We start from the raw sequence: 24,212 nt of genomic DNA, 5'->3' as shown, positions 1-24,212 counted from the left end.
CTTCACTCCTCCAACGGAAGACCACCCTCCTCGGCACAATAAATAAGGTTCGCCGGGAGATGCCTGAATCAGCCAAGCAGACTTTGGACCGTCAGCAATACAGCACTGAGGTGTTTTCTACATCTGGTGCAGCACAGACAGTGTACGCCCAAAGCGGAAGAAGATTGTGTGCATCCTCAGCAGCATGTGGAGACTGGCGACACTGGCAAGAAGAAGCCAAATAAAGTGACAGACTACAAATGCCATGAAATGTGGAGTCGATGCGATGGACCAGATGGTGCGGGAATACACTGTGCGCACAGGAACACGGCGCTGGCCTGTCGCCGTGTTTTACAACATGCTGGTCATTGCAGCGCTGAATGCTCACATCCTATACGAGGCATGCACTGGCGTGAAGGAGAGACGGGTCGACTTCCTGGTGGAGCTAGCAAGTGAGTTGGCGCACTCCCATGTTGGAGCCCAGAAGGCCAGCGTGGAGACCCGTCTTCGGCAACAACATGCCACACCAGAACCTGGGAAGCGTGCCAAGTGCCAGGTCAAGAGGGAGTGCAACAGCAATCATGCCAGTATGCGCTGCGCTGGCTGTTACAAATACACTTGTGGCAGGTGCAGGAAGGAGGTGGTTTGGAAGGGTCATGATTGTGCAGTATAGAGGACAGAGGCTGTATTTGCAGTATATGGTGCATTTGCGTGTTTTCTATATTTCATAGTTGTGATTTCAAAGCTGATAACTCTTGTTTGAATCCTGTGCATCATAAATAAATGACAGGAAGAAATGAAAAACATGTGTCAACCTCTTACTTCAGTTTTACGTTTGATACTGATTCAGTGTTATATTGTCTACAAGCAGCACATACGTACATACTATGTTATAACAAATATTGTTTGCATACACACACACTGTAAATCGGAATTTTGTCCTTTATTTGTGTTAATATATAATAGTCAGTCAAATTAGCAGCGGTTTTTCCAAAGTATTGATATAACACATTTTATTAATGGAAAATCTCTCAATTACTCAAAATAGAAGAAATCAAATCTACAATTTCAATGATATCTGAAATATCAATTGAGTTACTAAGTGTGTCATTCTGGGTGTGGGCAAATTTACTAAACGAAGTAAAAAAAAAAATTACAAAAAGCTAAAATTACAACAAAATTTACAAAATACAAAAAAAGAAATACAACAAATGCAAAGGGCTAAAATAATGACAAATTTACACAAAGAAATTACAAAAAACGTAGAAATATTTTATTTTTCAAACAGTAAAATTGTAAAACAACACGCACTAATAAAATGTGCAAACCCTCCCAATTCCCATGCAAAAAGCTACTTTACATTCCAACAAACCTTTCTCTTCTGAAAATGTTACTTTTTATTTTACTGAACTGAAACACAAGTCTTTGAAAGCATTCCACAGTTGCCACACCTTCCCCCTCAGTTTGAGCCTCATTCCACAGGTAACGATTGTATTTACGTGTGAAAACTGGGCCATTTTGGCCCCTCTCTGGTATTTCATTCAGCCTAATGTTTTGATGTACAGGTAACGACAGCATTTACATATAAAAACTGGGCCATTTTGGCCCCTCTCTGGTATTTGTAGGGCGGGAGGCCAATTTGGAGACAACAAATTCATAAAGTCGCAAGCTTATGCGATAATAAAGCCTCAAAACATTGCAGCTTCTGTCACCGTCAGGCATTTTAGGCTATAACAACCACAAAAAAGCCATCGAAATCCTGGAGGGACTGACTACTAAGTCACATGAACCTAAGTATACTTCCTACAGTGCTCAAGTATCGACTGTTGTTATAAAAGAGTGAGTTAAATCGATAACACTCACGAGAAGGGAGCAGTCTTCTTTGACGGTGTATTTGTTTTAAAATGTTACTTTAAGAAACGTCGTCCAGCTTTGGCGTACTACATGGAAGGTGGGTTTACACAGGTGACACATCGCCACCATGTGGTAGACATAATGGATCGATGATGCGACGACCGATTGAGTTGGTCTGGTTTAGTGAACGTGGTCCACAATCAACAACACTTGCTGGCGAAGATGGCAGCGTCTTCGTCGGCCTTGCGTGTTTACAGTGCAATACTCAAAGAACTGCGGTCCACGCAAGGACACAATTACAAGCAGTCGCTGGCGTACACCTATGTGAAGGACCAGTTTCGTAAAAATAAGGTAACATGTCCTCTTTTCTGCCTTTCTGCTTCTGCTAGCTAAATTAGCTAAAAACTACACGTATCATTATTGTCCTATTCTGTGCAACGAATCATTGCTCGATGTGTGCAAATGTTTTTGAGCTCAATGATCTTTAAAAAGCGATGTATGTAAGTGTCCACCATGACGTAGATGTGATGTTATTTATAAACGCAGCTCAGCCCAATTTGACTTTGGAATCGGACGGGCATGCTAACAAACAGCCAGCAGCATGAGACACTTACTGGACACTTCATTAGGTACACCTGCATAATGTTGCTATATTTTTGCAAAATATTAATAACCAGTTAACTATTGGAATGCCTTAACAAACAGAACGGACTGCAGGTTGTTTGTCACTCTGGGGAAAAAATCACGTTATGGTTTCCTGTGTATGCTATGCTCGTGCGTGCGTGTGTGTGTGTTACGTGGGGGCGTCGCTTACGTACTCAAAACAGGAAGAGGACAGGATATAATGCTTGGACATTCAGCGCCCTCTAGGCAGCCACTACAGTTACTTTAAAAAGGATTGGAATGTGTAGTCTAAAAAGTATGAAAAATCATGATCGTGACATTATTTCCTCCCCAAACACAGTGGCCATGCCTGTTGAAAAGCAGCATTTGGATTGTTAAGCATATAGGCTTAAAGCATCCATTATTAATGCTTGAGAGAGCAAGGTTCACCACGCTGGCTGAATGCATGTGCACTGATGCAAAACAGCTAGCGGGAGGACGCTTGCCTGTCAGTGTGTATTTGTCCGAGCTCAGAAATGACCCAAGGACATTATAATGTAAATGTGAGACTCTATAGGGACTGGAGCCATCGCTTAATGTCAGCATCGGATTGAAAAATGAATCATGTTGACTCAGAAAGACTGGGAATCATTTGTAATTGACTCCCCCCCCCAACAAGAATGTCATTGGCTTGAATGGCGTTAATAATGAATTCTCCTCCTCTGCAGGTGACAGGAGAGAGGTACTGCCGTGCCCAGCAGGAGGCGCTCCATGCCTCCCAAACGTACCTGTGTCTGCTGACATCCACTAGGAACCACCAGGCTCTGCACGAGCTTTACCACGGGAAGGGAGAGCGCAGCCCGGAAGAGGTGGCCGGCCTGGTGGGGCTCAGGTTGCCCACTCAGCCTGGAGGCAAAGGCTGGGAGAAGTGAACACCTCTGTGGGACGTGACGATGGAATAAGGATGCCTCAGGAACTTTGAGCGAGGGATTGCGTGAAAGAGTAAAGGCTGTGGACAGTACCCGCTATCCTCCACAGAAGAAATATGTATGGAGAAATACATTATAAATATACGCACCTGGCAGTTTATATGCATCTCATTTTGTTCTTGTCCTGCAAATGTTTTAATATGTTCAAAAGCAGCAGCAGACATTCGCAAGAGCTGTTCAGGTTTGATTCATTTCTCTATTAAACGATGAAACATGTTTGGTTTTCATTCTTAACAACATTAAATGGAAAACCCAGTCGTAGATAGGCTGATTTAATTGATCATTCAGAATTCTGTCAGTGGAATTGATTGAATAATCTCAAAGCTACAGTGGAGTGCACTACTTGGCTGCAACCAGCAGAGGCACTGCTGATTCAGGCTCAACTAGGGTGCACCTAAAGAAGAACATAAGTTGAAATAATTGATATCTGCAGGCGTTCGAATTTCACGGCTTCACTCTCACGGTTTTTCTAAAATATATTAAATTATGCTGTTTTATGGTTTAATACGGCCTATTAGTGTTTGTAAGCATAAAAATGGCTGATTGCTAATATAAGGCATTCACAAGACACATTCAAAGATTGATCATTGTGATGATATGTAGCATTCTACACCGGTCACTGGGTGTCAGTGATGTTACTGTAATGGTTGGGGAGACACACAAGCACCAGACGTGATTGCCAGAACGACAGGCTTTTCTTGCAGGTTTGAGTTATCTCACAACAGGCACAATAATCTCTAATAAAAACAGGCTACTGTTGCCACTGTAACCCGCACCAAGCTAAAACTCAACTCCGAACCGCCGTCACTTCCTGTCTGTCACTCACCCTGCTGCTCCAGGGAACACATTTATAGCAACACACACGAGCATGAGTCTTATTTATGCCCTAAATGGCTTATTTATTCTTATGTCTACTATATTGAGTAATGTTAGTGTAAAGGTGACTACGGAGGTTATTTCATGTCTAGAGGGCTCCAGTAATGGTAAAAACTGTATTTGCTTTTATATGCTCTAACTAAAAAAATATTCCATTTATAAATATGGAATCTTACTTCGCAGAAATTTGCGTACAACAGTCGGGTCTGGCACCAATCAACCGTGATAAACGGGGTGTGCCTGTATATAGAAAATGTCATATCTAAAATTGAATATGCCATATATATAAATAGATAACAGTCAGCTCTATTATGAAGAAATGCAGTCAAATGCACATCACAGGGAAACATAAAACCAAATGGTCTGTTCAGTTTGTGCTGACGAGTGCTGCACTGAAATTTAACTAAAGCTGCAAGATATTCTACGTGTCAGATAAAAAAAAATCACATTTTCAGGAGTCAGGAGTCATCAGTACTTAAAAAATGAATCGGTCGAGATGCCCCTCCAATCCACAGCAGAATGCGACTTGTGGAAAACAACACTGCCTTTTATTTCTCCTCCATTCATTGCTTTCTCACTTTGCCCACAGTTACATCAGTCTTCCAGCCCAATGTTTTCCATTGCACTATTTTTTCATAAATCTACCCCCCCGACCTCCTCCTGCATCCCACTGATGACTAACATTGCTCTCAGTGTGAATTTAAATAGAATAACCCCAAAGCCAAGCAACTCACAGTGACACCGGGAGTAAGGCAAGCACCCATGCATTGCCCCCATCCTCCACACGCACACACACACACACACACACACACACACACACACACACACACACACACACACACACACACACACACACACAGAACCTTCCAATGCATTTTGACAAACCAAAGGCTTGTGTCACAATTAATAATGCACAATAAGCGGAGAGTAGAATGGGATTCACGAGCATCTACACTGTGTGCGCCTCCTGGAGCACATGCAGTCATAACAAACAAAAGGAGTCACGGACTCCAACATGAAAAAGGGGACAAGGTGGTCTGGAAGAAGGGGCTAACGTGACCATCGTGATATGATAATAAGCACTGCAAGAGTTTTTATGATATTACGTCGATACAGGATCACAGATGATTTGTATGCAAATGCTCAAGACTTCACCGGCGTGGCTGGTGAACGACAGTCCTCAGCAGCCACTCTTCCCTTTAAATGAGACAATATTTGGGGGAGTGATTTGCTTATATGTTAAAGTCTCTCCTCTCAAATATTGCCTCATTCAACAGGAAGAGTTGTATGTAAGGAAATAATTATTTAGTTGATATTTTTACATAATTAAATATATTTATATACAATTTATATTAACTTTATCAATACTATTATACATTTTATGTATATAAAGATATGTGTGTGTGTATTTTGTATATATATATACATACATACATACACACACAATGCAATATATTACACATTTGTCAATTATATGTAATTCATATTATACAAACTTATATGACAATTTATCATATAAATAACAAAACATTGTTATTTAAGAAAAATGCAAATTTTGATCACCCAAAAAATTGAAACTGTATTAAATATATAATTTTCATTATAACTTTTATTATTATTATCACCATGTCATGACTGTGTTTATCATTAAATTTGTCCAAGCATGTTAGCTATACTAACAGTAATAGTAGTTTTTAGTAATAATACATCATATTTCAATGTTTCAGGTTATTCAAAGATGCCGAACAATAAGTTTAACTCGAACTACGAGGCGAATAAGATTTTAAAATATTTTGGGGGCTAAAATCTTTGTCCTATGTTCCATTGTTTTGTTTATTCATCACAAAACCATTCAGTGAGTAAAAAGAACTGGTGTCAGTATCGTTGTTAGCAATACTTTACTTTTAGCGGATACCAAAATGTATGAAAGCACGTGTCTGCCACCGAGAGAAAAGAAATAGCCCAATGATAAGTCATAATTATGCGATCAAAAGTAGAACTTAAGAGATAAAAAGTCATAATTATGAGATAGGAAAGTCATAGTTGTGAGATAAAAAGGTGAAATTATGAGATAAAAAGTCTTAATTACGTGATACACACTGCGTTTGTGCCCGCTGCCATGCGACTGATGGCTCCAGTGACGCATGCGCAGTTTGTATCTTATATTGACTGTCTCGTAATGATGACTTTTTCTCTCATAGTTTCCACATTTTATGTCGTATTTATGACTTACCGTTGGGATATTTTTTTCTTTCAGTGGCGGAAACGGGCTTCCATAAAAACAATTAGCAGTACAGCCCACCAACTCCTAATTTGCACTTCCTGTAAATCACCAGTCCTAATATTTTTGTCCGTGTAGTTTATGTTCCCATTTTGAACATTGAAAGCACTGAAGTAGCACCACACTGTGTTTTTCAAGGGCGAAGGAGGAAGAGGAAGGCGGAGACATTGCATCCATCATCTCTCTCTCTCTCTCTCCCACAGGAGGAGGAGAGTAGAGAGCATCTCCAAGTTCTGGCTGTACAATACGTTGATGAGGAGCAGCCGGGACACACACTGGCTGGTGAGAGCTGAAGATCCAAGTGAATACTAAAAATACGTTACTTTATCGGGCTTATCATTCCAAAAGCGACGAAGGCGACAACAAAAATAAGGAAAAGCAAGCGAAGAGAGAGGAGCGACATGTTTGGCATGATCAAGAATTCGCTCTTCGGAAACACCGAGGAGACGGAATATAAGTTGCTCAGCACAGAGACCAAGGTACGTCAGTCATGTGGACATATTTTCTAGAAGTTTCTGCTGCGTAAATGTCTTTTAATTGACCGACGAAGGCTGTTTTGTTCGCTGCGTGCGCGTGCACGCGAGCTACCTGAGCCTGCAGGTCAGACGTGCTTGTGGTCAACCCTCTGCCGATGAGGGCAGTGACGTCACCGTGGAGGGAGCGGGGGTGGTAGTGGTGGTGGGGGCACGACCTTTCCATGGCCCCGCTCACTCCACTCCTTACTATGTTTCCCTTCTTATAGGTTGGCGAGAGTGCAGTGAAGCCAGCCAAGCTATGCCCGGCAGCTACTTCTCTACATGTCCATGTGCTGCTTTGACCCACAATGCACTGCTGCTAATACACATTGGAGGCATGGGGGGGGGTTGTGTTCCTTGGTGGACATTGGTGGACTAGTTCTTGACGGAATGACACATTTCCACACAGATTCATAAGGAGGCATATGATGTTTTCCACAACACTGGATTCAGTCTGTGGCGATGGTCGAGCCAAAAAGTGACCCAAAAAGCATGAAAAGCAAAACAAATGTTCTGTCATTTACTTTGTTTTTTTATTAATGTCGCAAGCAACACCGAGGGGAAGGGGGGGCGGGGGCGCACAGCCAGGGTGACACGTGTTTTCATGTCAGTCTCTAAAAGTGTCCAGTAAGACCAGGGACAAGTCTCTACGAGGGATGTCCCATATTGGCTTGTTTGCCGATATCCGATCTGCCGATGTTGTCCAACTCTCAATTTCCGATTCAGATATCAACCAATACGGATATGTGTAACATCACACGTCTCCTGTCGTGGGATTAACACATTGCCATGACCCACAATATTGTCGTAGACATTCACCACGTGTACTTCCATTTCCGGGTCACGAGGTTGTTGCAGCCACTAAGCTGTTGCTAAAGAGTTGAGAGTAAACTGATTGGCGCCACCTACCTCGACTCCTGTCTCGTTGTGAACCACATCTCCGCATTTGTTGACGCTCGACGTGGGTAAAAATGTCGACTGACAACAGTGACAACAACGAGGGCGTAGCGGCGACGCTACAAGGTAACGAGCTGGCTAACGTCGGCACTACCTGCGCCGGCAACGCAACCCACGCTCGTGGTTTCAACACATCGAGGCCCAGTTCCGACTGCGAGGAATAACACAGGACGTGACGAAGTATTTCCACGTAGTGGCCACACCGGATGCTTCGACGGCGGCCGGTACGGGAGCCCATGGGAAAACCCGGATACCGATATCTACCGATATTACATTTTTATACCAATATCGGGACGTCCCTCGTCGCTACATTTGCCGGTCGTTGCGTTTTTTTTGCTTTCTTTAAAGGAGGTGGAGCATCCTCTCATGCATTTTCTATACCGCTTCAGGGCAGGGGTCTCAAAGTTGCAGGACCATATTTTGTGGCCCCTTACTTGACATCAAAGATTAGTGCGAGTGCTGCCTGCGAGTGAGTGAGTGAGTGAGTGAGTGAGTTCAGAGGCACTTAGTAAGGCAAGCACAAGCCAACACTGAACCCTCGGTGAGCTTGTCACACAATGAAATGAACACTAGACAGAACACTAACTACAATCACGGTGCCGACATGAAAATGACAGCAAGTAAGCACACAATACTACTACTACTACTACTACTACTACAACTCTAAACACGCAACTTCCAACTTTTTACAAAACAAGTGCCGCACAGCATGCAGGGAAGCCATATACACTGCAAATAAACCACCCGATCACAACATTATGGCTCCTTGCAGGAGTTTGCAGTGCTGTACAACTGCACTGTATCATACTGAACGTTTTTAGTCATATTTCAGTGACATGCGGGAAGCAAGCACGTGTGTTGAATCTTCTTTTGACTGTGCAAGCGGCGTGGTCAGCGTATGTGTTGAAACTGACATACAATGCGTGATAACTTCACTCTGTCAGCATGTACGCTGCTGGGAACGAGCCACAGATGTCCCCAAGGTCGCGATAGCGTCTGTTACGGTGGTCCTCATTAAAGGGTGCTGAAAAGTCAAAAGCTGGAGGCGGGGTCATCAAATCTCTAAAGCGGACTCACGTTGGGCACTGAAATCAGAGATTGTCACCCGACGCTTTGGGCACCCATCTGACGCTTGACACTGTACACTCTTAATTAAAACTGACACGGAATACAGAGGAGCTACCTGGCAGTGCGCGCACACACACACACACACACACACACACACACACACACACACACACACACAGCTGGGCAAGGCAAAGGTGGAATGTAACTAAATGTTTTTAGATGAACGTAAAATGAGGAACCAGCCACTGTTAATATAATGCCTTGCTAGTATCGTTATCAGACAATGAAAGAGGTAACATGTGACCAATGAATTCATTGTCTCACTCATACCAAAGACACGCTGTGGCAGCAAGATCAACATGAACACCACCTTCCGGTTTTTCCATGACTTATTTCTTGAATTCAAAAGTGTTTCTCACCATCTTGATCAAAATGTTGGCACTTGCCACTTTCTTTGGCTCCACTTTGGGTTATTTTGCAGCCGTGATCAAAAGAAAAGCAGAGACTTGGGGTGAGAAACAATATTGAATTAAAAAAAAAAAAAACTCATGGCAAAACAGGAAGGTGGTGTCGGTGTTGATCTCGCCGCCACATTGTGTCTTTTGCAACAATCACGTCCTCAATGAAGGTGAATGCGACCTTAAATGATCATTCATCATTTATATGTACAGTATTTATATTCACTTTGACAAGTTTTATTCCTGTAAAACTCTAAAAATGTGTTTTGTGCTGACATTTTTGGCCCTCTGGAACAGATTCATTGGATTTACATTATTTCTTATGGGAAAAATTGATTCGGTTGGCGTCCGTTTCGGTTAGGGTCGAGCCTTCTGCAACAAAGGAATGACGCTAACGAAGGACAAAGTAAAGATGACGAGAAGAATGACTGACCTTTAAATGTGATGCTGGCAACCTTCTAGAAAGAGTGAGTCACTACACAAGCACGTGAACACAGTGAAGACGTGCCTAACGATTTCTGAGAAGACTCCCTCAAAACCTATTAAGGTCATCACACAGCGATGTAGTTGCGTCTCCACACTTAATCACGTGAAAAGACTGTTGCACCACGTCAACATGCTGCGCTGGGGGTTGCAAGTTGCGTTTGCCTGCGTTACGTAAGATTGTGTATCTCCGGCCCATTATAATGTGTAGCCTGACTGAACTCAGTGCAGCAGCAGCAGCAGACATGAAGTCACATTAGTGCAAAATATGTTTTCATCTCAACCTTTTGATCCGGGCCGCGCTCGTTTCACACAGCCATGTGTGTGCAATTGTGCGGAAGACACAAATACCCATCGAGCGCACACACACTGATGCCCTTGAAGTGCACGACCCCGCATCATGCCAGTTAACCTCCCTTCTGCGTTCCCAGAGAAAACGGTGTTTGTGTGCATTGCATGGCTATTGTCGGCTCACTAATGCCTAAACCTTTCCCATTTTGCAACTTTCCCCTAGGATGGAGTAGGCTTTGAGGTACGGCGCTATGACACCGCCAAATACGCCGTCGTCTCCTCTGAGGGACGCACGTTTGACCAGGTGACAGGGGAGCTGGTGAGGAAGCTGCTCATGTACATTGGGGGAAGCAATGAACAAGGTAAGGCCTCATGGTAGAGCACTACCATGCTTTCTGTTTGGTTTGTCACACGTGGACCTGCTTTAAGGAGTTCCTCTAATACAGTGGAACCTCCAAAGCTAAATGTGACCTGTTCCGGAATGCTGGTCGTGGTGAATTTGTTTGAATTCGGAAATTTTCCCACGGCAAATGATTAAAATAGCAATAATCAAAAACACAACATCGCATGTCTCTCAAGTAGATGAAATCTCTTAAGCACTTCTGGTGTGGGTTTCATGGTTTGCCGTCAAGTAATCCTTCCTGTATCGCTGTTAATCGGTTCCAGATATTTTCGTAGTTATGGCATAGAAAACCTGTTTACGTCCTAAGTACAGTTTCTAACATTAGAGCCCTGTAGACAAGAAATAACACCCCTATAGTCACATTTACACTTGTATTATCCAACATAACAGACAAAGTAAGAGTAGATGAGCCATTTAAGACAAATAAGACACTTGCTGTATTTTAATTTTTGAAAAAACACGATTAAGTGAGAGAACGATGTTTGAACCTCATACCTCACTGGCAAGTGTCCACTCTTTGACTGCTCTTAAGTACTTCTGAAATGTGCGCTCTAATGTGAGTTCCGTGCATTACCCTGGTTAGCAGTACATACAAGTTCATTTCCAAGGGGTCATTTGGAAAGTGAACAGTGACTGCCATGCATGACTCGGACAGTAACCGAGTCCGTGGCTTGGATATCGTCAATGATGACCCCTCACAAAGGGATTTTTGATCATACATATTAAAGATGTTTAACATTTATGACTGCAGGCCCCAACCATTCTGTGGTCAAAGTGGAGACGGTGCCGTTACCCTTTAACACCCCTCACACCACCAGGATACATTTTTAAAGTTTATGGCGTTGCGCACGAAGCTGGGTCCGTTTATTGCAGTAAGTGTGCCACAGAAGCCGCAAAAAAAAAAAAGAAAAAGCAAAATGATCACCCAAAATGATCACCCACGGTTCATCTTTGCTGAGTTGAAGTCTGTCGGGATTTGCTGATGCACAACTCTGGTTTGTGCAACTCTAGCGCCAAAATAGCCAACTATTTTCTAGATCAGTTCTCGTGCCTTAACGCCTGCATTCTCATCTGTCAACAAGGTGAAGCGATGGGCACGGCGGCACCCACCATCATCACCGTGTACCCTCGGAATGACGGTGTTCTATCCCGCCGCTTGGTGGTCGCCATCCGTATCCCCTCAGTCTACCAGCAAAGCCCCCCGACCCCCACAGACAGTGCCATCAAGATTGAGGACCGGCCAGGGATGACCGTCTATACACTGTAGGTGTCGGTAACAGCTCCAATTTGTGTCTTGCAGGTTTGTAGTCCAACCATTTTCTAAGTTGGACGTACAGCAGGGGGTCTCAAACTCAACTCAACTCAACTCCTAACTCTAAACATGGAACTCTGGCAACTTCTTACAGAACAAGTGCCGCAAAGCATGCTGGGAAGCCTGCCATAGTAGTTGTTGTCCTGTGTGATTACTTTCCTGTTACATGTTGTGCTATCATGTACTGTGCATGTTCGTTTTGCGAGTTTGAGACGCCTGATGTACAGCGTTTCTCATAAAGTGAACACAGTGGATTTGCAAATCAGCTCTCAGGGTCTCAGAAATTTGTGGATTTTTTTTCAAAATTCTTTTCCCCCCCCCGAAAATAGTTTTTCCCCACAGAAAACACATTTCACTCACCGCAAGCTGGTAATGTACAGCACCCACGCAGCACTGTTAGAAAGCCACATGCTTCACTGATAGTGTTTTTTCATCAAGCATTGACATTTCGCACTTTGTTCGGCAGTCCTTGAACGCACCATAGTTGTGTTCGGCTACGGCAGTCAATCCGGCCTCAAAACTGTGTGTCAAAAATACATTTTTATGGGGGTTCCGGACGTAAAAGCCCTGTGAAAAGCAGGGATCCCCTGTAGTTTAGTCTTAAGCCTCCCGTCTGTCCTGTAGCAGCTGTGTGATTAAATATAGAAGTATAGTTATTACATGGTCTCAGCTATCAATGTCCATCATAGACTCTGGATTGTGATCCATTTTGACAAGTGCACTGAAATCCTGACTGTCTTCTTCCATGTTTTTAGGCAGTTTGGAGGCTTTGCGGGCGAGAGCGAGTACCGAGCAGAGGCCTTGCGTTTGACGCGCACCCTCGGTGAGACGGCCCCCTTCCAGCGCAAGCAGTACTTCTGCTGCAGCTACGACTCGCCAATTAAGCCTTATGGACGCCGCAACGAGGTGTGGTTTATACAGGAAGAGCCGTAGCAGCCATTTGCTCATTCCGGCTCCTCATTCACCGACACTCCCGCAGCTTTATTTGATTGGAGAGAAGGCGCCGTGCTGCGACTTAATCCTTTTCTTTGTAATTGAACAGAATTCCTCACATTGCTGAAGCACAAGACAAGTGTAGTATTAAGTATGTTTGTGAGTCTAATAGAAATATATGGTTCACTGTGGATTCTATCGGTATGCTTAGGCCAAGAGACCAGCAATGTGTGGAAAATATCATGCGGTGTGGAATAGAAAATACACTAACTCCACTTAAAGAGCAAAGAATCATCCATTAATCCCCATGTAGATTAATTAGAAGTGAATCCTTCCAGCTAAAAGACAGACGGTTAAACAGACTGCAGGGTTTTGCATCCATTTCAGCTTTCAGCGTCACAGAAACGTAGTCCAAATGACACTTAAAGCAATAAAAGTAGCAGAGCTCCTCTTTCTCAAATAGGAACTGGAAATAAAAGCCATAAAGTAGAACTGAATGGCTGCGACAGGAAGTTTGCTTGCGAGCTATTTGTGTTGTGATTATGAAAAATGTCACTTTGTGATTCTACGTTAACCTGTAACCGTTTCATGTGGTGAAGTACGTTTTTGTGCATATCCATTTTTATTTCTCTGGATTCCTGGATGCGTTTTATGTGATGTATCTGTACAGTGTGACTGTGTGGTAAGACCGAGTCTTTCACAAAATAAAATAATAAATGTTGATCATTTTGTCAAATAGGACAGCAACATTAAATGTGTTCATTTCTTTGTACAAAATGTGTGATGGAATGATGTCTTTTTACCTTCAGTGTTTCCCATACAGTCATAAAAACTCGAAATTTGCCGCTACGTGCTCACCCTCGTACATAAACACATTATAAAGAGACTGTCTGTAAATGGAGCTTGTCGCTCCAACGCGTACAGTGGATGGCATCGTAACTCTGCTGCGCGGTTTGTGTTATCTCAGTGGAGTGAGGAAGAGTGCATGGCGAGAGGGAAACGGATTTTTAAAATAAACATGGCAATCTAACTCATGTAATTAAGCTGACAGATAACCAAAAGATTTCAATAGTGGCGTAAATCAGTCACCTGTTGTAAAAATGGAAATTAAACGTTTGTCAGTGCAGTACAAGGATGTGGAGGGCCCCAATGGCTGGGTTTGACTTGGGCCCCCAGTTGACTAAATACGGCCCTGGCTGTATTATGCTGTTATTTTCTTTGTTTTGCTTTTCATGTTTTTTGCTCCCTTTTTGTCTCTCAGCGTCTATAAAAAGTACATACAGATGAATCACAGCCAGTTATGCAAATTGGACAATGACATCATCTAGCCACATGAGCACCACAGACAAAGCAAAAACAAGCTGCCCTGTTTCATTTTGTTTGCTGCATGTAAACAAAAAGCTTTTTTTTTTTTTTTACTCACTACAAAAACTCAGGAAGTGCTATATTCAATAAATGACACATTTATTGGATTTCAGTTAAGAAACAAAATTCAGCTACGTTAACAATTCACAAACATTTGATGATTAAAGCAAAGATAACTCCCAACTAAAAGTGTGCAAAGAAGTGTAAATAGGCGTTAACTGCTTAATTGGAAATAAATGGTCAACCCTCAGGGCTTTTTACGGGAGGCAAAACACCGCAGTTGTCTAAATGATGAAGCCTGGTAACTGCACACTGGCCTAATTACACGGAGAGGAGTCTTCGGGTTTCAGCTTGCCGTTGCATACATGAATACAATAGAAGGTTAAGAGCACAGGGTCACTCGGATCATCGCTGCTTTTCCACTATAACCAATAGGAAATGGGAATATTGCACACTTCAATACAATTTCACTGATGAAGAGCAGGATAATCTTGGTCACAAATACTATCGAAAATAGCCCAAATATCAGGAATTGGGAATTAATCTATTCAACCCACCAACCCACTCTTGCTATTTTTTATAAACACACACACACACACACTAAAAACTGTATAGGAAATAGTACAGTCCTTTAAATGATACTGCAAAAATGCATTGGTCATAATTGGGGTTGTTGTTGTGAAATTATTGAAGTGTGTGGTGATAAATATCTGCCATAAAAATACATTCCTCATCACTCCTCCGTCTTTCTGCGCCAAACTGCGCCCCTTACCACATGCCAGGAAATGACAAAAGAACAGTCACTGAGGACTTTTGGATGTTTTTGTTCCCCAGGATGCAGCTGCTAGACGGCATTTCATAAAAGGGAACTTTTATGGAGCAATATGGCTGCCAAAAAAGTCATTATAATGTATCCCGTAAATATCATATTAACACTTGCATTATGTTTTCTGTATTGCGTTGTATGTAACCATCTTTAGAAGATCAGGAGGAAGTGTCACGGTGTTTTGAGCCTTAGTTGTCTTTCTTGTCAGGAGAATTTGGGTAAGGTGCATATGGCGGAGGCCGCTCCTTTGAGGGAATAAAAGCAACAAAAATAAAAATAAAAATACAGTATTTAAGCACCAATAAGGGACAAAGTCACATGACATTTCCACACAAGTGTAACAAAAAAGAAGTCATAATAAGTCGCTTACCATGGGCATGTAGACATTGTGTGGATTGCTGGGATTGTAGTACGCGCTGTTTGCTGCTTCAGCTGCTTTGGCGTTACCTGGGCCTGCCATCAAACACAACACAAAGACATTCGTAGATGCACAGACAGTCACCAGCTGTCAAGTTAGACATGACATTACTGTATGATGATGTTTATGAACAGGTCTGCCTTTGCACTTGTACTAATGTTTCCACATGATTGACACTGACTGTGTTGGATGGGTGTGTTTATGGCAGCTGTGCCCTTTGCCCTGACCATGAACTACAGTCCAGCAAATGAAAGATTTTGTGGGTGTATTTTTGAACAGATACATGAAAGAATACATCCATCACAATGAATACAATGAAAATGTGAGATCTGGGTGATGAGATACAGTGTTTGCCATTCATGCATACTTTATCTGTGGCAGCCCACCACAAGTAAATTCAGACCGCCACAAACAGATGAACATAAACATATTTTTCACGTTTTTGAACTCACTCACACAATGTTATTCCTCTCTCCTACACAATTACATGTAAATGCAGCATGTCCAATGATTAAATTAGGCTATGACGTCACTACGCAACCCCCGACCCACCATCGCCACAAATAGATTAACAGCCCTGTGGGAAATGCTTGTATATACTTTAGGAAATGCTCCCAAAATCACCCCGTAAACGCCATCTGTCACAGCCGGAGGATGAACACTCATTCTTACCAAAATAGAGATGCCCACCGAGTGATACGGCACAGTGAAATTACAGCATATGAGAAATTATGAGCACCACTACTTCCTTTTTTTTTTTTTAGGTGGCGTGATTTAAAGTGATTCACTTTGGCCCAGACGGATCACATCTGACGGGTGCAGTGACGCAGACATGGACGAGGAAAACTCCAGAGGGAGAGAGGCAGACCTGGAGGTGCTGGAACTGTCCAGTTCTGAGGGGGCGCAGCCCAGTTTTGGGGGGGTCCGGGATACGGGGGAGGAGGTGCCATGTAGTCATATCCTAATGGGTACATTCCTGAAAAATAAGAGTGTGAGAAGGTAAAAAACTTCATTCATAGTTTGTCGGCATTGAGAGGAAGAGGGGAAACCACTGCATTCCGCACCTGTGGCGGCTGTTGGGTAAGGGTAGCCCATGTTGCCAGCAGCAGGGTGTGGAGGGGGCGAGTAGTACCCATTTTGCTGGGGAGGAGGCGCATACGGATAGCCTTGCGGAGCAGGTGGAGGTGGTCCATAGCCGTTCATCATTCCAGGTGAAGGATAGCCGTGATGTGCAGAGGCACCATTCTGGGCAGGAGTCGCACGAGACGCTGGAACGCAAGGGAGGCGAGATGAGTTTTGCAATGAACTGTGCCGACAGAGTGTGCTAAAAACCAACACTGCAACAACGGAAACGAATTACGAAACCATGTGTGGCCAGCTTGAAGAGATGTTGGCCCAGCTCGATGGCTCCTCCGTTCAGGAATGACATCTTGAAATGTGCCTGACCCTCCCAGCCACCTGATAAGATATGCCACAAAATTACAGTAGTGAAGCAGAAAGAGTTCTTTGTGGGTAGACAATTTATTGTTATGTTGTGAGCGTGAAATCAGGACACCTACCACCCGGCTCGGCTGACACTGTCCCTTTAATGTAGTTGGCAGCAAAGACCGGCTGCTCTATGCTGCAGCCCTTCATCAGATAATAGGGGAACATGGCAGAACCCAGGCAATCCTTTGTGTTACTGGACACAAACACCATCTAAGCCAGCACCAAAAAAATAAAACAAGAGGACATGTAGCACGTGAAACGAAGTACAACTGTTAAATGAGTGTGGTACGATGTGGGCCGCACCCTGTATGGCGTGAGGTACACAGTGCCCTTCTTGGTCCCCTTCAGTAGGTCTGTCTTACAGGTGACATCACTGAATGACAGCTCCACGTTCTTGCATTCCCTTAAAACACTGAGAAGGAAAAAACAAGTAATTATCTACATAATGCCTCCATTGTATTCTTCCTCTACACATAGGTTAGCTAAAAAAGCTACTTCCCTTAGCAGTCAGATGCTATTTACTAAATAACCACAGCTAAATACTAGCTACTAAATAATCAGAAGACAAAACATCACAAACGTTTAGGAGAAGCAAGTAACGCTTCAAATATGAAGCAGGGGTGTCCAAAGTGTGGCCTGGGGATGTTTTTTTTAAAGGCCAGCGGCACATTCTAAAAATGTTATTTAACAAGAAAAAAAAAACAAAAAACAGCAGCAAAACGAGAAAAAAATCAGCAGCAATTTTACAAGAAGAGTAAAATTATGAGAAAAAAGAAAAAAGAAAAATACTTTTTAAAAAAAAAGTCTTATGAGCAACAAACAAAACAAAGTTGTCATTTTTGGATAATTAGGTTGGGAAAAATGTATAATATTACGGGAATAAAGTCATTATATTTTAAGACTAAGTCATAATATTACAAAAAGAAAATTTACAAAGACTATTTAAGAAGAAAGTTTAAGTTTTTTTAAGTTGTTTTTTTCCAAACAGCAGCAAAAATGTGGGAAAAAAAACCCAGCCAAGACTTAAGTTCAAACTAATAATACGACTTTTTACCTACCGGTATGTCACAAAGCTACAGGTAAACTATAGATCGCTTACAAAATATCAAAGCGGCCAGTGCATCATTTCGTTCTGTTATTTCATCATGTCATTTATTATGTGTAAGATTTACATTATTTACTACAGTTGCTTTTAATGCAATATAACAAGTATATGACGTTGTATGTTGACAAGTCGGACGATGTCAACATCTAGCCAAGCTAGTTACTTCCTGTTTCGAAAGTGAGCTTACTCGCCACCAACCTGTGAACGGGCAGCAATGCGAGAAGGAACAGAGGCAGTCATTATAATCAGCTCAGTTTGGTAACTAGTTTAGTAAGAAGCATTTGGAAAGCCATCACATGAACACTGCCCGCGGCACAGTGGTGTTTGCCAGGCTAACGCTAAAGTAGGCCACTAAACTAGCGAGCTGTTGACATGGCACTGGAAAGTAAACAAGCCAACGGGTGAGGCAACCGTTCGCGAATTCGTTTTATTCCGCTAATCCACCTACCTTTCCCCGTTGTTAATCAAAACCCCGCCGTTTTGAGAGTGGTTTCTGTTAAACGCCATGGCTACAAACCGTCCTGCGCTCAGCGTTGCTTGTGCGCAACTGACAGGAAAGCTCCGAGACGTCACAAGCGTTACGTCACGGCACCAGATGGGCGCTTCGTCGCTTCCCGTACAAAATAAAAGCCGTAAACAACTTACATAAAACGTCGTCTTGACTGACATTTCCATTATTCCAACGGGGGGAAAATGTCACATATGATTTAGTGTTTTTTCCATCTGAGCCGCAAGGCTGAAAACAAATGAAATGACTGCATGATATCATTTGTGGTCATTTAAATGTTAATGTTTGCTCGTATGTTCGTCCTCTGTAATGGAAATAAGTTCTAAATATATATCTTTTGGCTCATTTGAGCTACCATATTAAAGGCGTACTCACACTAGGCCAATTTTAGGCCAACTTGACATTTAAAAGTACAGCATGTTTGGCAATGGCAGAGTCGCCTGAGCGCCAGTGAAAATCCCAAGTGGTCTGCAGCAGGCTTCTAAACAATTAACGCTAATTGGTCTGTCACGTGACACCTGCCTGCTTCAACTAGGGGGCCCCGTAGTGAGTCGACCTACTGAAAAAAAAATCTGATCTACAAGGAGATGAATTGCAATTTGGCTCGATTTTGTTTAATTTCCGTTATTTTGACGTTGACCGTTCCACGCTGTCCGTGTTCAAAGAAGAGCTCAACGCCGTCTCCGAGGCAAAGACTCGTCCTGCCGAGAGTCAGCTGCTCTCACCGGGGAATAAAAGCCGTGTTCGGCTCCAAGGTCAAAAGCAATCCACGAGTAAGAGGTGCGATGCAGATTTGTGCAAAGTCAACTAAAAACCAGTCACTTCCGTACCGGTATGCTTGTCCATCGATTGGAATGATGTGCTTTTTGCTGTAATGCCAGACATGGCAGGGTCCACATTCACAGTGCCTCAGTCTGAAGGCTCCTGTGGAGTCCAAGCAGGCAGACGAAACAACCAGAGCCTCGTGTTCTTCAGCAGATATGACAGCTGCTACGCTCAAGTCAAGGTAAAGCAATGCCCGCTTTCATTATAGTCCTGCCTCTACGAACATTTTGAATGACTGTCAGAGAAAGTGTTAAAATATATGAAAGATGTGGTCATTCTTATTTCCCATAAGTGTGTTACAGGGTAGTAATTAGAATTGTATTTTACCCTCTGCTTTAAAAGGCAGCAGCTGTAGCATTACACCACCAGGTATCTGCTATTTACAATCCCAGATTATATGTCAAACTATTTACAAGAAAGTTTACGGGGGGGGGGGAACATTGGATTCTATGAGAAATGGTGTGTATGGCTTACTTGTGGTGACTTTCTTTTTTTTTTTTTTTTGATTTAACCCTCAGGGAAGCAAAGCGGTCGTCCCTCTGCAAGTGCAGCTGACAGGAGAGGATGGATGGTTCAGAGTAAATATCAGCTGTCCTCTGACAAGACGATCCACGGAGAGGACGCAGCTCTCACCTACACGTGCGTGCGGAAGATTTGTCTCATGGATCAACATGACATGAAGCTGTTCATCTTGGGTTATTTCCAATATACAACCGCAGACCGCAGACCGCAGACTGAGATCCAATACACGAGCTGCATCAGGAATTCTGCCTTTACAAAGTCGCTAAAGCTTTTTTTTTTTTTTTTTTTTTTTTTTTTAAATCTGTCATGTGTCAGTACGATGATGCTGTATGCTGTAGAAGCCGTTGTGGAAACTTTGCTAAAATACATATTTTCTCCTAGCATCCCCTGGAGACTGTGCAGTCCGCCAAGACCTCCGGGTGAAATGTGGCCAAAAAAGACTGTTGAGGGATTCTTGCGCCAATCTGGGATGCTGCTTTGATTCAACGGACTCAACCTGCTACTACAAACTCGGCGGTAAGATTCTTCAGTCAAAAGTTGGGTCAAAAAAAGGCACTGTCATTGATTTTCTGCATTGGCACCTCATCCAGCCTGCTCCCTGGACGGACACTTGTTGTTCTCGGTAAAAACAACAGACGCAGGCCCACCCATGGACCCAAGAAGCCTTGTCGTCAAAGATCATCCACGGTGCATCCCTGTGATCGCCACCGCAGACACTGCCGTCTTTAAGATTCAAGCCACAGACTGTGGGGTTAAAGCAAAGGTCGTGAACATATGCTGACTCCAATGCTGTAAATCTGTCATTGCATTCAATTACATTAAGAGTTGCTGTGAGGTGGATTACAGTGGACATTCGCATTCACAGCCCCGCAAATTTGCAGGGTTTTTTTAATCCAAAAAGAAGGTATTGATATTTTTTTCTCAGAAAATAGGCTGTTTTTCCCGAAGAAAACGCATCTCATTCACAATAGGTCGGTAATATTTTATAAATACGTGACGATACAGGAGACGTGTACCACTGCTAAAAAAAATGAAAAATGTGTTTTTGTCTTTCTGCTTCACTGAGTGTTTTTTTTCGTGAAGCGTTCACACTTTGGTCGGCCTTGCTGTGCGATGCACCAGTCAAACAGTGAAGCGTCCACAGGACACCGCGACTCCCATTCCACCTGTTGATTCAATTCTGACACATTTTATATTTTAAAATGCATTTAATAACTGTGAGGCATATTGGGACTGGGGACACTGGGGAGGGTTCTGCAATCCAATAATTCCAACAGTCACTCGTATTGCAAATGTTGATCCGAAATCGGACAACATCAAACTAGCAAGGATGATTTGGAAGGGGAAGAAGCCGTATGTCTACAATATAATGTAATTTAATGTAAAAATGTACATTACAAAATTTAATAAATAAATTAAAATATATATGAGCAATTGAATAGACATGAGTGTATAAATAAAATAGGCACTAAAAATAATTATGACATTTTTATGGGTGTATCAATTACTTTTTTTTTTGCCAATCGCTGGTATACAGTATGACATTTTAATATTTATATTTTTTTTATTTATACCCTATTTGATATGCACAACAAAATGTATTTTTTATTTATACATGTAGATTTTTTTTTTGTATGTTATTGGATACGCCCATTTTTTTTTTTACCAATTGTGCGCATCAAAATGTCGTTTTCTTTAATGTATGTACTGTTTTTTTTTTTTTTTTGTAACTTCCCCACTTGCCTGTAGGTGGACGGAGATGTTGTCATCTATGAGTTAGAGTTGCAGGAGCTGCATGAGCAACGTAGAGACAACCGCACTCCATTTAGGTGATTGACGTTGCGTTCTTTGCTTTCTGCTCTACGAGCTCGCAACCAATTTCATTTATTTTCCAGTCTCCAGATTGAGTGTGAATACAAAGCATCCAACGTGAGACGCGCAGTAAAATTTCGCCCCCTGCATGCAGTGACCACCCCGCCGCCCGTGGTTGCTCTCGGATCCATCAAAGTGCAGATGAGAATCGCCACAGGTAATAAAACGTAGTGAGATCTGCTAGTCACCAAACCCTTGAGACTGTATTTGGGATTTTTGCTCCTCCTAGATGCGTCTTTTACGTTTTTCTTTCCTGAGGACCAGCTGCCACTGATGTTGCCACTGCGTAAAGCGGCATATGTGGAGGTCTCCATCGCCCAGCCGTCACCAGACCCCACACTTTCCCTGCACGTACGCGACTGCTTCGCTTACCCGGCATCTCGACACTCTGTGTGGACGCTTCTCTACAACGGGTAAGGCCAGTGGGGTTTGGGGATGATGGTGCACTGGAGCCGACATCTTTACTTCTTCTTGGATAGGTGCCCTAACCCGCTGGATGACTCCAGAAGTTCTGTCCCTGTGGACAAGCAAGGAAAAACACATTCTCATTCCCAAGTCAGGAGATTTGATGTCAAGACCTTCGCCTTCTTGGACCAAGGAGAGCCAAGTGTGGAGGAAGTAAGCTGCTTCATCAAATACAGTAGATTTCCGATATTCGCAGGTGTTCGGGGTTGCGACTCACCTATTAAGTTCTTCAAATTTCAGTTAAACATTGCGTCTTGTCAAAGCATCTTCCTGCTGGAAAATGTTGAGTGAATTGACTTGAGTGCTCTTTGCTGGATTCAGTCTACCAAAAAAATACATATTTAGGAGAAAAGAAATCCCCGTACTGCAAATAGGCAGGGATTAACAGTACACCCCTCATATTTCTGCAAATATTTTTCACGTGACAATTATGGAAGTTTTCACTCCACTTTTTGTCAGCGGTTTAGACAATGGCTCTGTCAGTTTTTGTTTGTTTTTTTTAAATTTGCTTTCGTCAGTGTTTGTGTGTGAAAAGATATATTTTTAAAGAATGTGAGGGGTTAACTTTTAGGAGGTACTGGTGTACGTATTTTTGTAGAACGCACAATGAAGTTACATCTGACACACTTTCATGGTGTAACTTCTCAGATATACTTCTATTGCTGGGTGGAAATCTGCACAGAAGAGGTTGACTGTGCACAACCGTGTGCCATCATTTGTGAGTACGGTACAGCAAGCCCTCGTTTATTGCGGTGAGTTGCCGAAAAGTGTAGAAATCGAAGCGCAGAAAACTTGACAACCTTCTAAATAAGTTTTAACATCAGAGTCCTGTATACATGAAATAAGACACCTATTGTCACCTTTTACACTGGTATTACCCAAATACTGTGTACATATTAATAGAAAATTACTTAAAACAGACTCACATTAGCATTGGAAGAGTCACATTATCACAGTAATTCCTGTGTTGCCTATTAGATCAATGTAATATTACTGACGCCTAGTGACCAGTGTAGAATACTACATAATACTAGCTTAAGATTTTTTTCCATTTAATACGCTTAGTACACGCCTATAGAGCAACACTTGCGTATTTGTACATTATAATTACACATACACACTTCTTAAAACCACTAACCTGTGAAAATACTGAAACTTGTTTAATGGAACAAGCGGAACTGAATCATCACAGGGACAAGCAATAGTACAAGTGATCATGGAGTGACAGTGGGGACGGCCAATCACACGTTACCAAGACACTGCACGGCCAACCGACGAGCTTGTGGGCGGTCTAACGGGGGGTAAATTTAGCGTTTTCTGCTTGGTCCTAGTGCTTGACCAGTATTTTTTTGGGGGGGGAAAAAACAAAACAAAAAACGCACGAAGTAATAGATAATGTAACCCCACAGCACAGGAAGGGGAGAGACGAAGAAGAGAGGCTTTATTTCAACCACATCCCTTCCAGCTGATCTCCGTAGGCCCTCTGCTGCTGGGTCAGAATAGCACAGAACCTGAAGAGAATTTACGTGCTCATCAGATCAGTGAGTCTAACGCCATCATTTCAGTCACCTTTCAAAATACTATGGTCGTGTTGTATGAATAATTCTTTCAGTGTTTCAGGTGACATGTATCCTCTCTGGCATCGGGGCTGCTCTGATGACGCTGCTGCTGATGTGTCTGAGCAACAGGAAGTGCCACAAGCCAGACGCAACACGTGATTCTAATGCACAAGTTGAAAATGCAATATCCTAATAAATATTTCACTTCATAAAGTATTTGGTTTGGGATTTAACTCTCACCACCCCAAGTAGCTATG

General features: G+C 42.7%; 5 protein-coding genes across 6 annotated transcripts in view; 3 read left to right on the top strand and 2 right to left on the bottom strand.

Annotated features, from left to right (window-relative positions):
• Positions 1-2,100, bottom strand: part of LOC129171575 (glutamate receptor ionotropic, NMDA 2B-like) — a 156,389-nt gene extending 154,289 nt beyond the window's left edge. Inside the window, exon 1 of the mRNA XM_054760367.1 lies at positions 1,843-2,100. The gene's annotated coding sequence lies outside the window, so the exon portion shown is untranslated. The remainder of the gene's footprint in view (positions 1-1,842) is intronic.
• Positions 2,008-3,654, top strand: fmc1 (formation of mitochondrial complex V assembly factor 1 homolog). The gene is made up of 2 exons (XM_054760369.1): positions 2,008-2,184; positions 3,165-3,654. The coding sequence occupies exons 1-2, from the start codon at positions 2,056-2,058 to the stop codon at positions 3,366-3,368; spliced, it is 333 nt and encodes a 110-aa protein (XP_054616344.1). The 5' UTR covers positions 2,008-2,055; the 3' UTR covers positions 3,369-3,654.
• A 3,046-nt stretch (positions 3,655-6,700) lies between these two features.
• LOC129171204 (heme-binding protein 1-like) lies at positions 6,701-13,878 on the top strand. The gene is made up of 4 exons (XM_054759635.1): positions 6,701-7,061; positions 10,578-10,716; positions 11,840-12,020; positions 12,825-13,878. The coding sequence occupies exons 1-4, from the start codon at positions 6,984-6,986 to the stop codon at positions 13,000-13,002; spliced, it is 576 nt and encodes a 191-aa protein (XP_054615610.1). The 5' UTR covers positions 6,701-6,983; the 3' UTR covers positions 13,003-13,878.
• Positions 13,879-14,449: 571 nt separating this feature from the next.
• wbp2nl (WBP2 N-terminal like) lies at positions 14,450-18,819 on the bottom strand. Its single transcript, XM_054759632.1, has 8 exons — positions 18,653-18,819; positions 17,403-17,511; positions 17,171-17,309; positions 16,977-17,069; positions 16,676-16,879; positions 16,480-16,587; positions 15,564-15,646; positions 14,450-15,438 (listed from the first exon to the last, which is right to left on the bottom strand). Exons 1-8 carry the CDS (start codon positions 18,709-18,711, stop codon positions 15,382-15,384), a joined length of 852 nt encoding a protein of 283 aa, XP_054615607.1. The 5' UTR covers positions 18,712-18,819; the 3' UTR covers positions 14,450-15,381.
• LOC129171199 (zona pellucida sperm-binding protein 4-like) lies at positions 18,386-24,160 on the top strand. 2 transcript variants are annotated; one of them, XM_054759629.1, is made up of 12 exons: positions 18,386-19,492; positions 19,594-19,718; positions 20,056-20,176; positions 20,441-20,575; positions 20,650-20,822; positions 21,809-21,888; positions 21,955-22,088; positions 22,161-22,344; positions 22,411-22,549; positions 23,045-23,114; positions 23,806-23,937; positions 24,017-24,160. In XM_054759629.1, the coding sequence occupies exons 1-12, from the start codon at positions 19,300-19,302 to the stop codon at positions 24,112-24,114; spliced, it is 1,584 nt and encodes a 527-aa protein (XP_054615604.1). In that variant the 5' UTR covers positions 18,386-19,299; the 3' UTR covers positions 24,115-24,160. The 2 variants fall into 2 exon arrangements, with proteins under 2 accessions (XP_054615604.1, XP_054615605.1); XM_054759630.1 differs by having other exon boundaries at positions 19,352-19,718.
• Positions 24,161-24,212: the final 52 nt, after the last annotated feature.

This window comes from Dunckerocampus dactyliophorus, chromosome 18 (assembly GCF_027744805.1).
Source record: "Dunckerocampus dactyliophorus isolate RoL2022-P2 chromosome 18, RoL_Ddac_1.1, whole genome shotgun sequence".
Lineage (NCBI taxonomy): Eukaryota > Metazoa > Chordata > Actinopteri > Syngnathiformes > Syngnathidae > Dunckerocampus > Dunckerocampus dactyliophorus.
Note: the sequence above shows the minus strand (reverse complement) of the source record. Positions and strands in the feature narration are given on the sequence as shown.

What these genes read in the sequence shown, in the direction of transcription:
- LOC129171199 (XM_054759629.1), top strand. Translation starts at nt 19,300, where the DNA reads ATGAATTGCAATTTGGCTCGATTTTGTTTAATTTCCGTTATTTTGACG. An exon ending in GACGCAGCTCTCACCTACAC is followed by an intron (nt 20,177 to 20,440) that starts GTGCGTGCGGAA and finishes ATTTTCTCCTAG; the next exon opens with CATCCCCTGGAGACTGTGCA. An exon ending in TTTACGTGCTCATCAGATCA is followed by an intron (nt 23,938 to 24,016) that starts GTGAGTCTAACG and finishes TCAGTGTTTCAG; the next exon opens with GTGACATGTATCCTCTCTGG.
- fmc1 (XM_054760369.1), top strand. Translation starts at nt 2,056, where the DNA reads ATGGCAGCGTCTTCGTCGGCCTTGCGTGTTTACAGTGCAATACTCAAA. An exon ending in ACCAGTTTCGTAAAAATAAG is followed by an intron (nt 2,185 to 3,164) that starts GTAACATGTCCT and finishes CCTCCTCTGCAG; the next exon opens with GTGACAGGAGAGAGGTACTG.
- LOC129171204 (XM_054759635.1), top strand. Translation starts at nt 6,984, where the DNA reads ATGTTTGGCATGATCAAGAATTCGCTCTTCGGAAACACCGAGGAGACG. An exon ending in TGCTCAGCACAGAGACCAAG is followed by an intron (nt 7,062 to 10,577) that starts GTACGTCAGTCA and finishes ACTTTCCCCTAG; the next exon opens with GATGGAGTAGGCTTTGAGGT. An exon ending in TGGGGGAAGCAATGAACAAG is followed by an intron (nt 10,717 to 11,839) that starts GTAAGGCCTCAT and finishes TCTGTCAACAAG; the next exon opens with GTGAAGCGATGGGCACGGCG.
- wbp2nl (XM_054759632.1), bottom strand. Translation starts at nt 18,711, where the DNA reads ATGGCGTTTAACAGAAACCACTCTCAAAACGGCGGGGTTTTGATTAAC. An exon ending in CTTCAAGCTGGCCACACATG is followed by an intron (nt 16,880 to 16,976) that starts GTTTCGTAATTC and finishes CTTGCGTTCCAG; the next exon opens with CGTCTCGTGCGACTCCTGCC. An exon ending in TTACCCAACAGCCGCCACAG is followed by an intron (nt 16,588 to 16,675) that starts GTGCGGAATGCA and finishes CTTATTTTTCAG; the next exon opens with GAATGTACCCATTAGGATAT.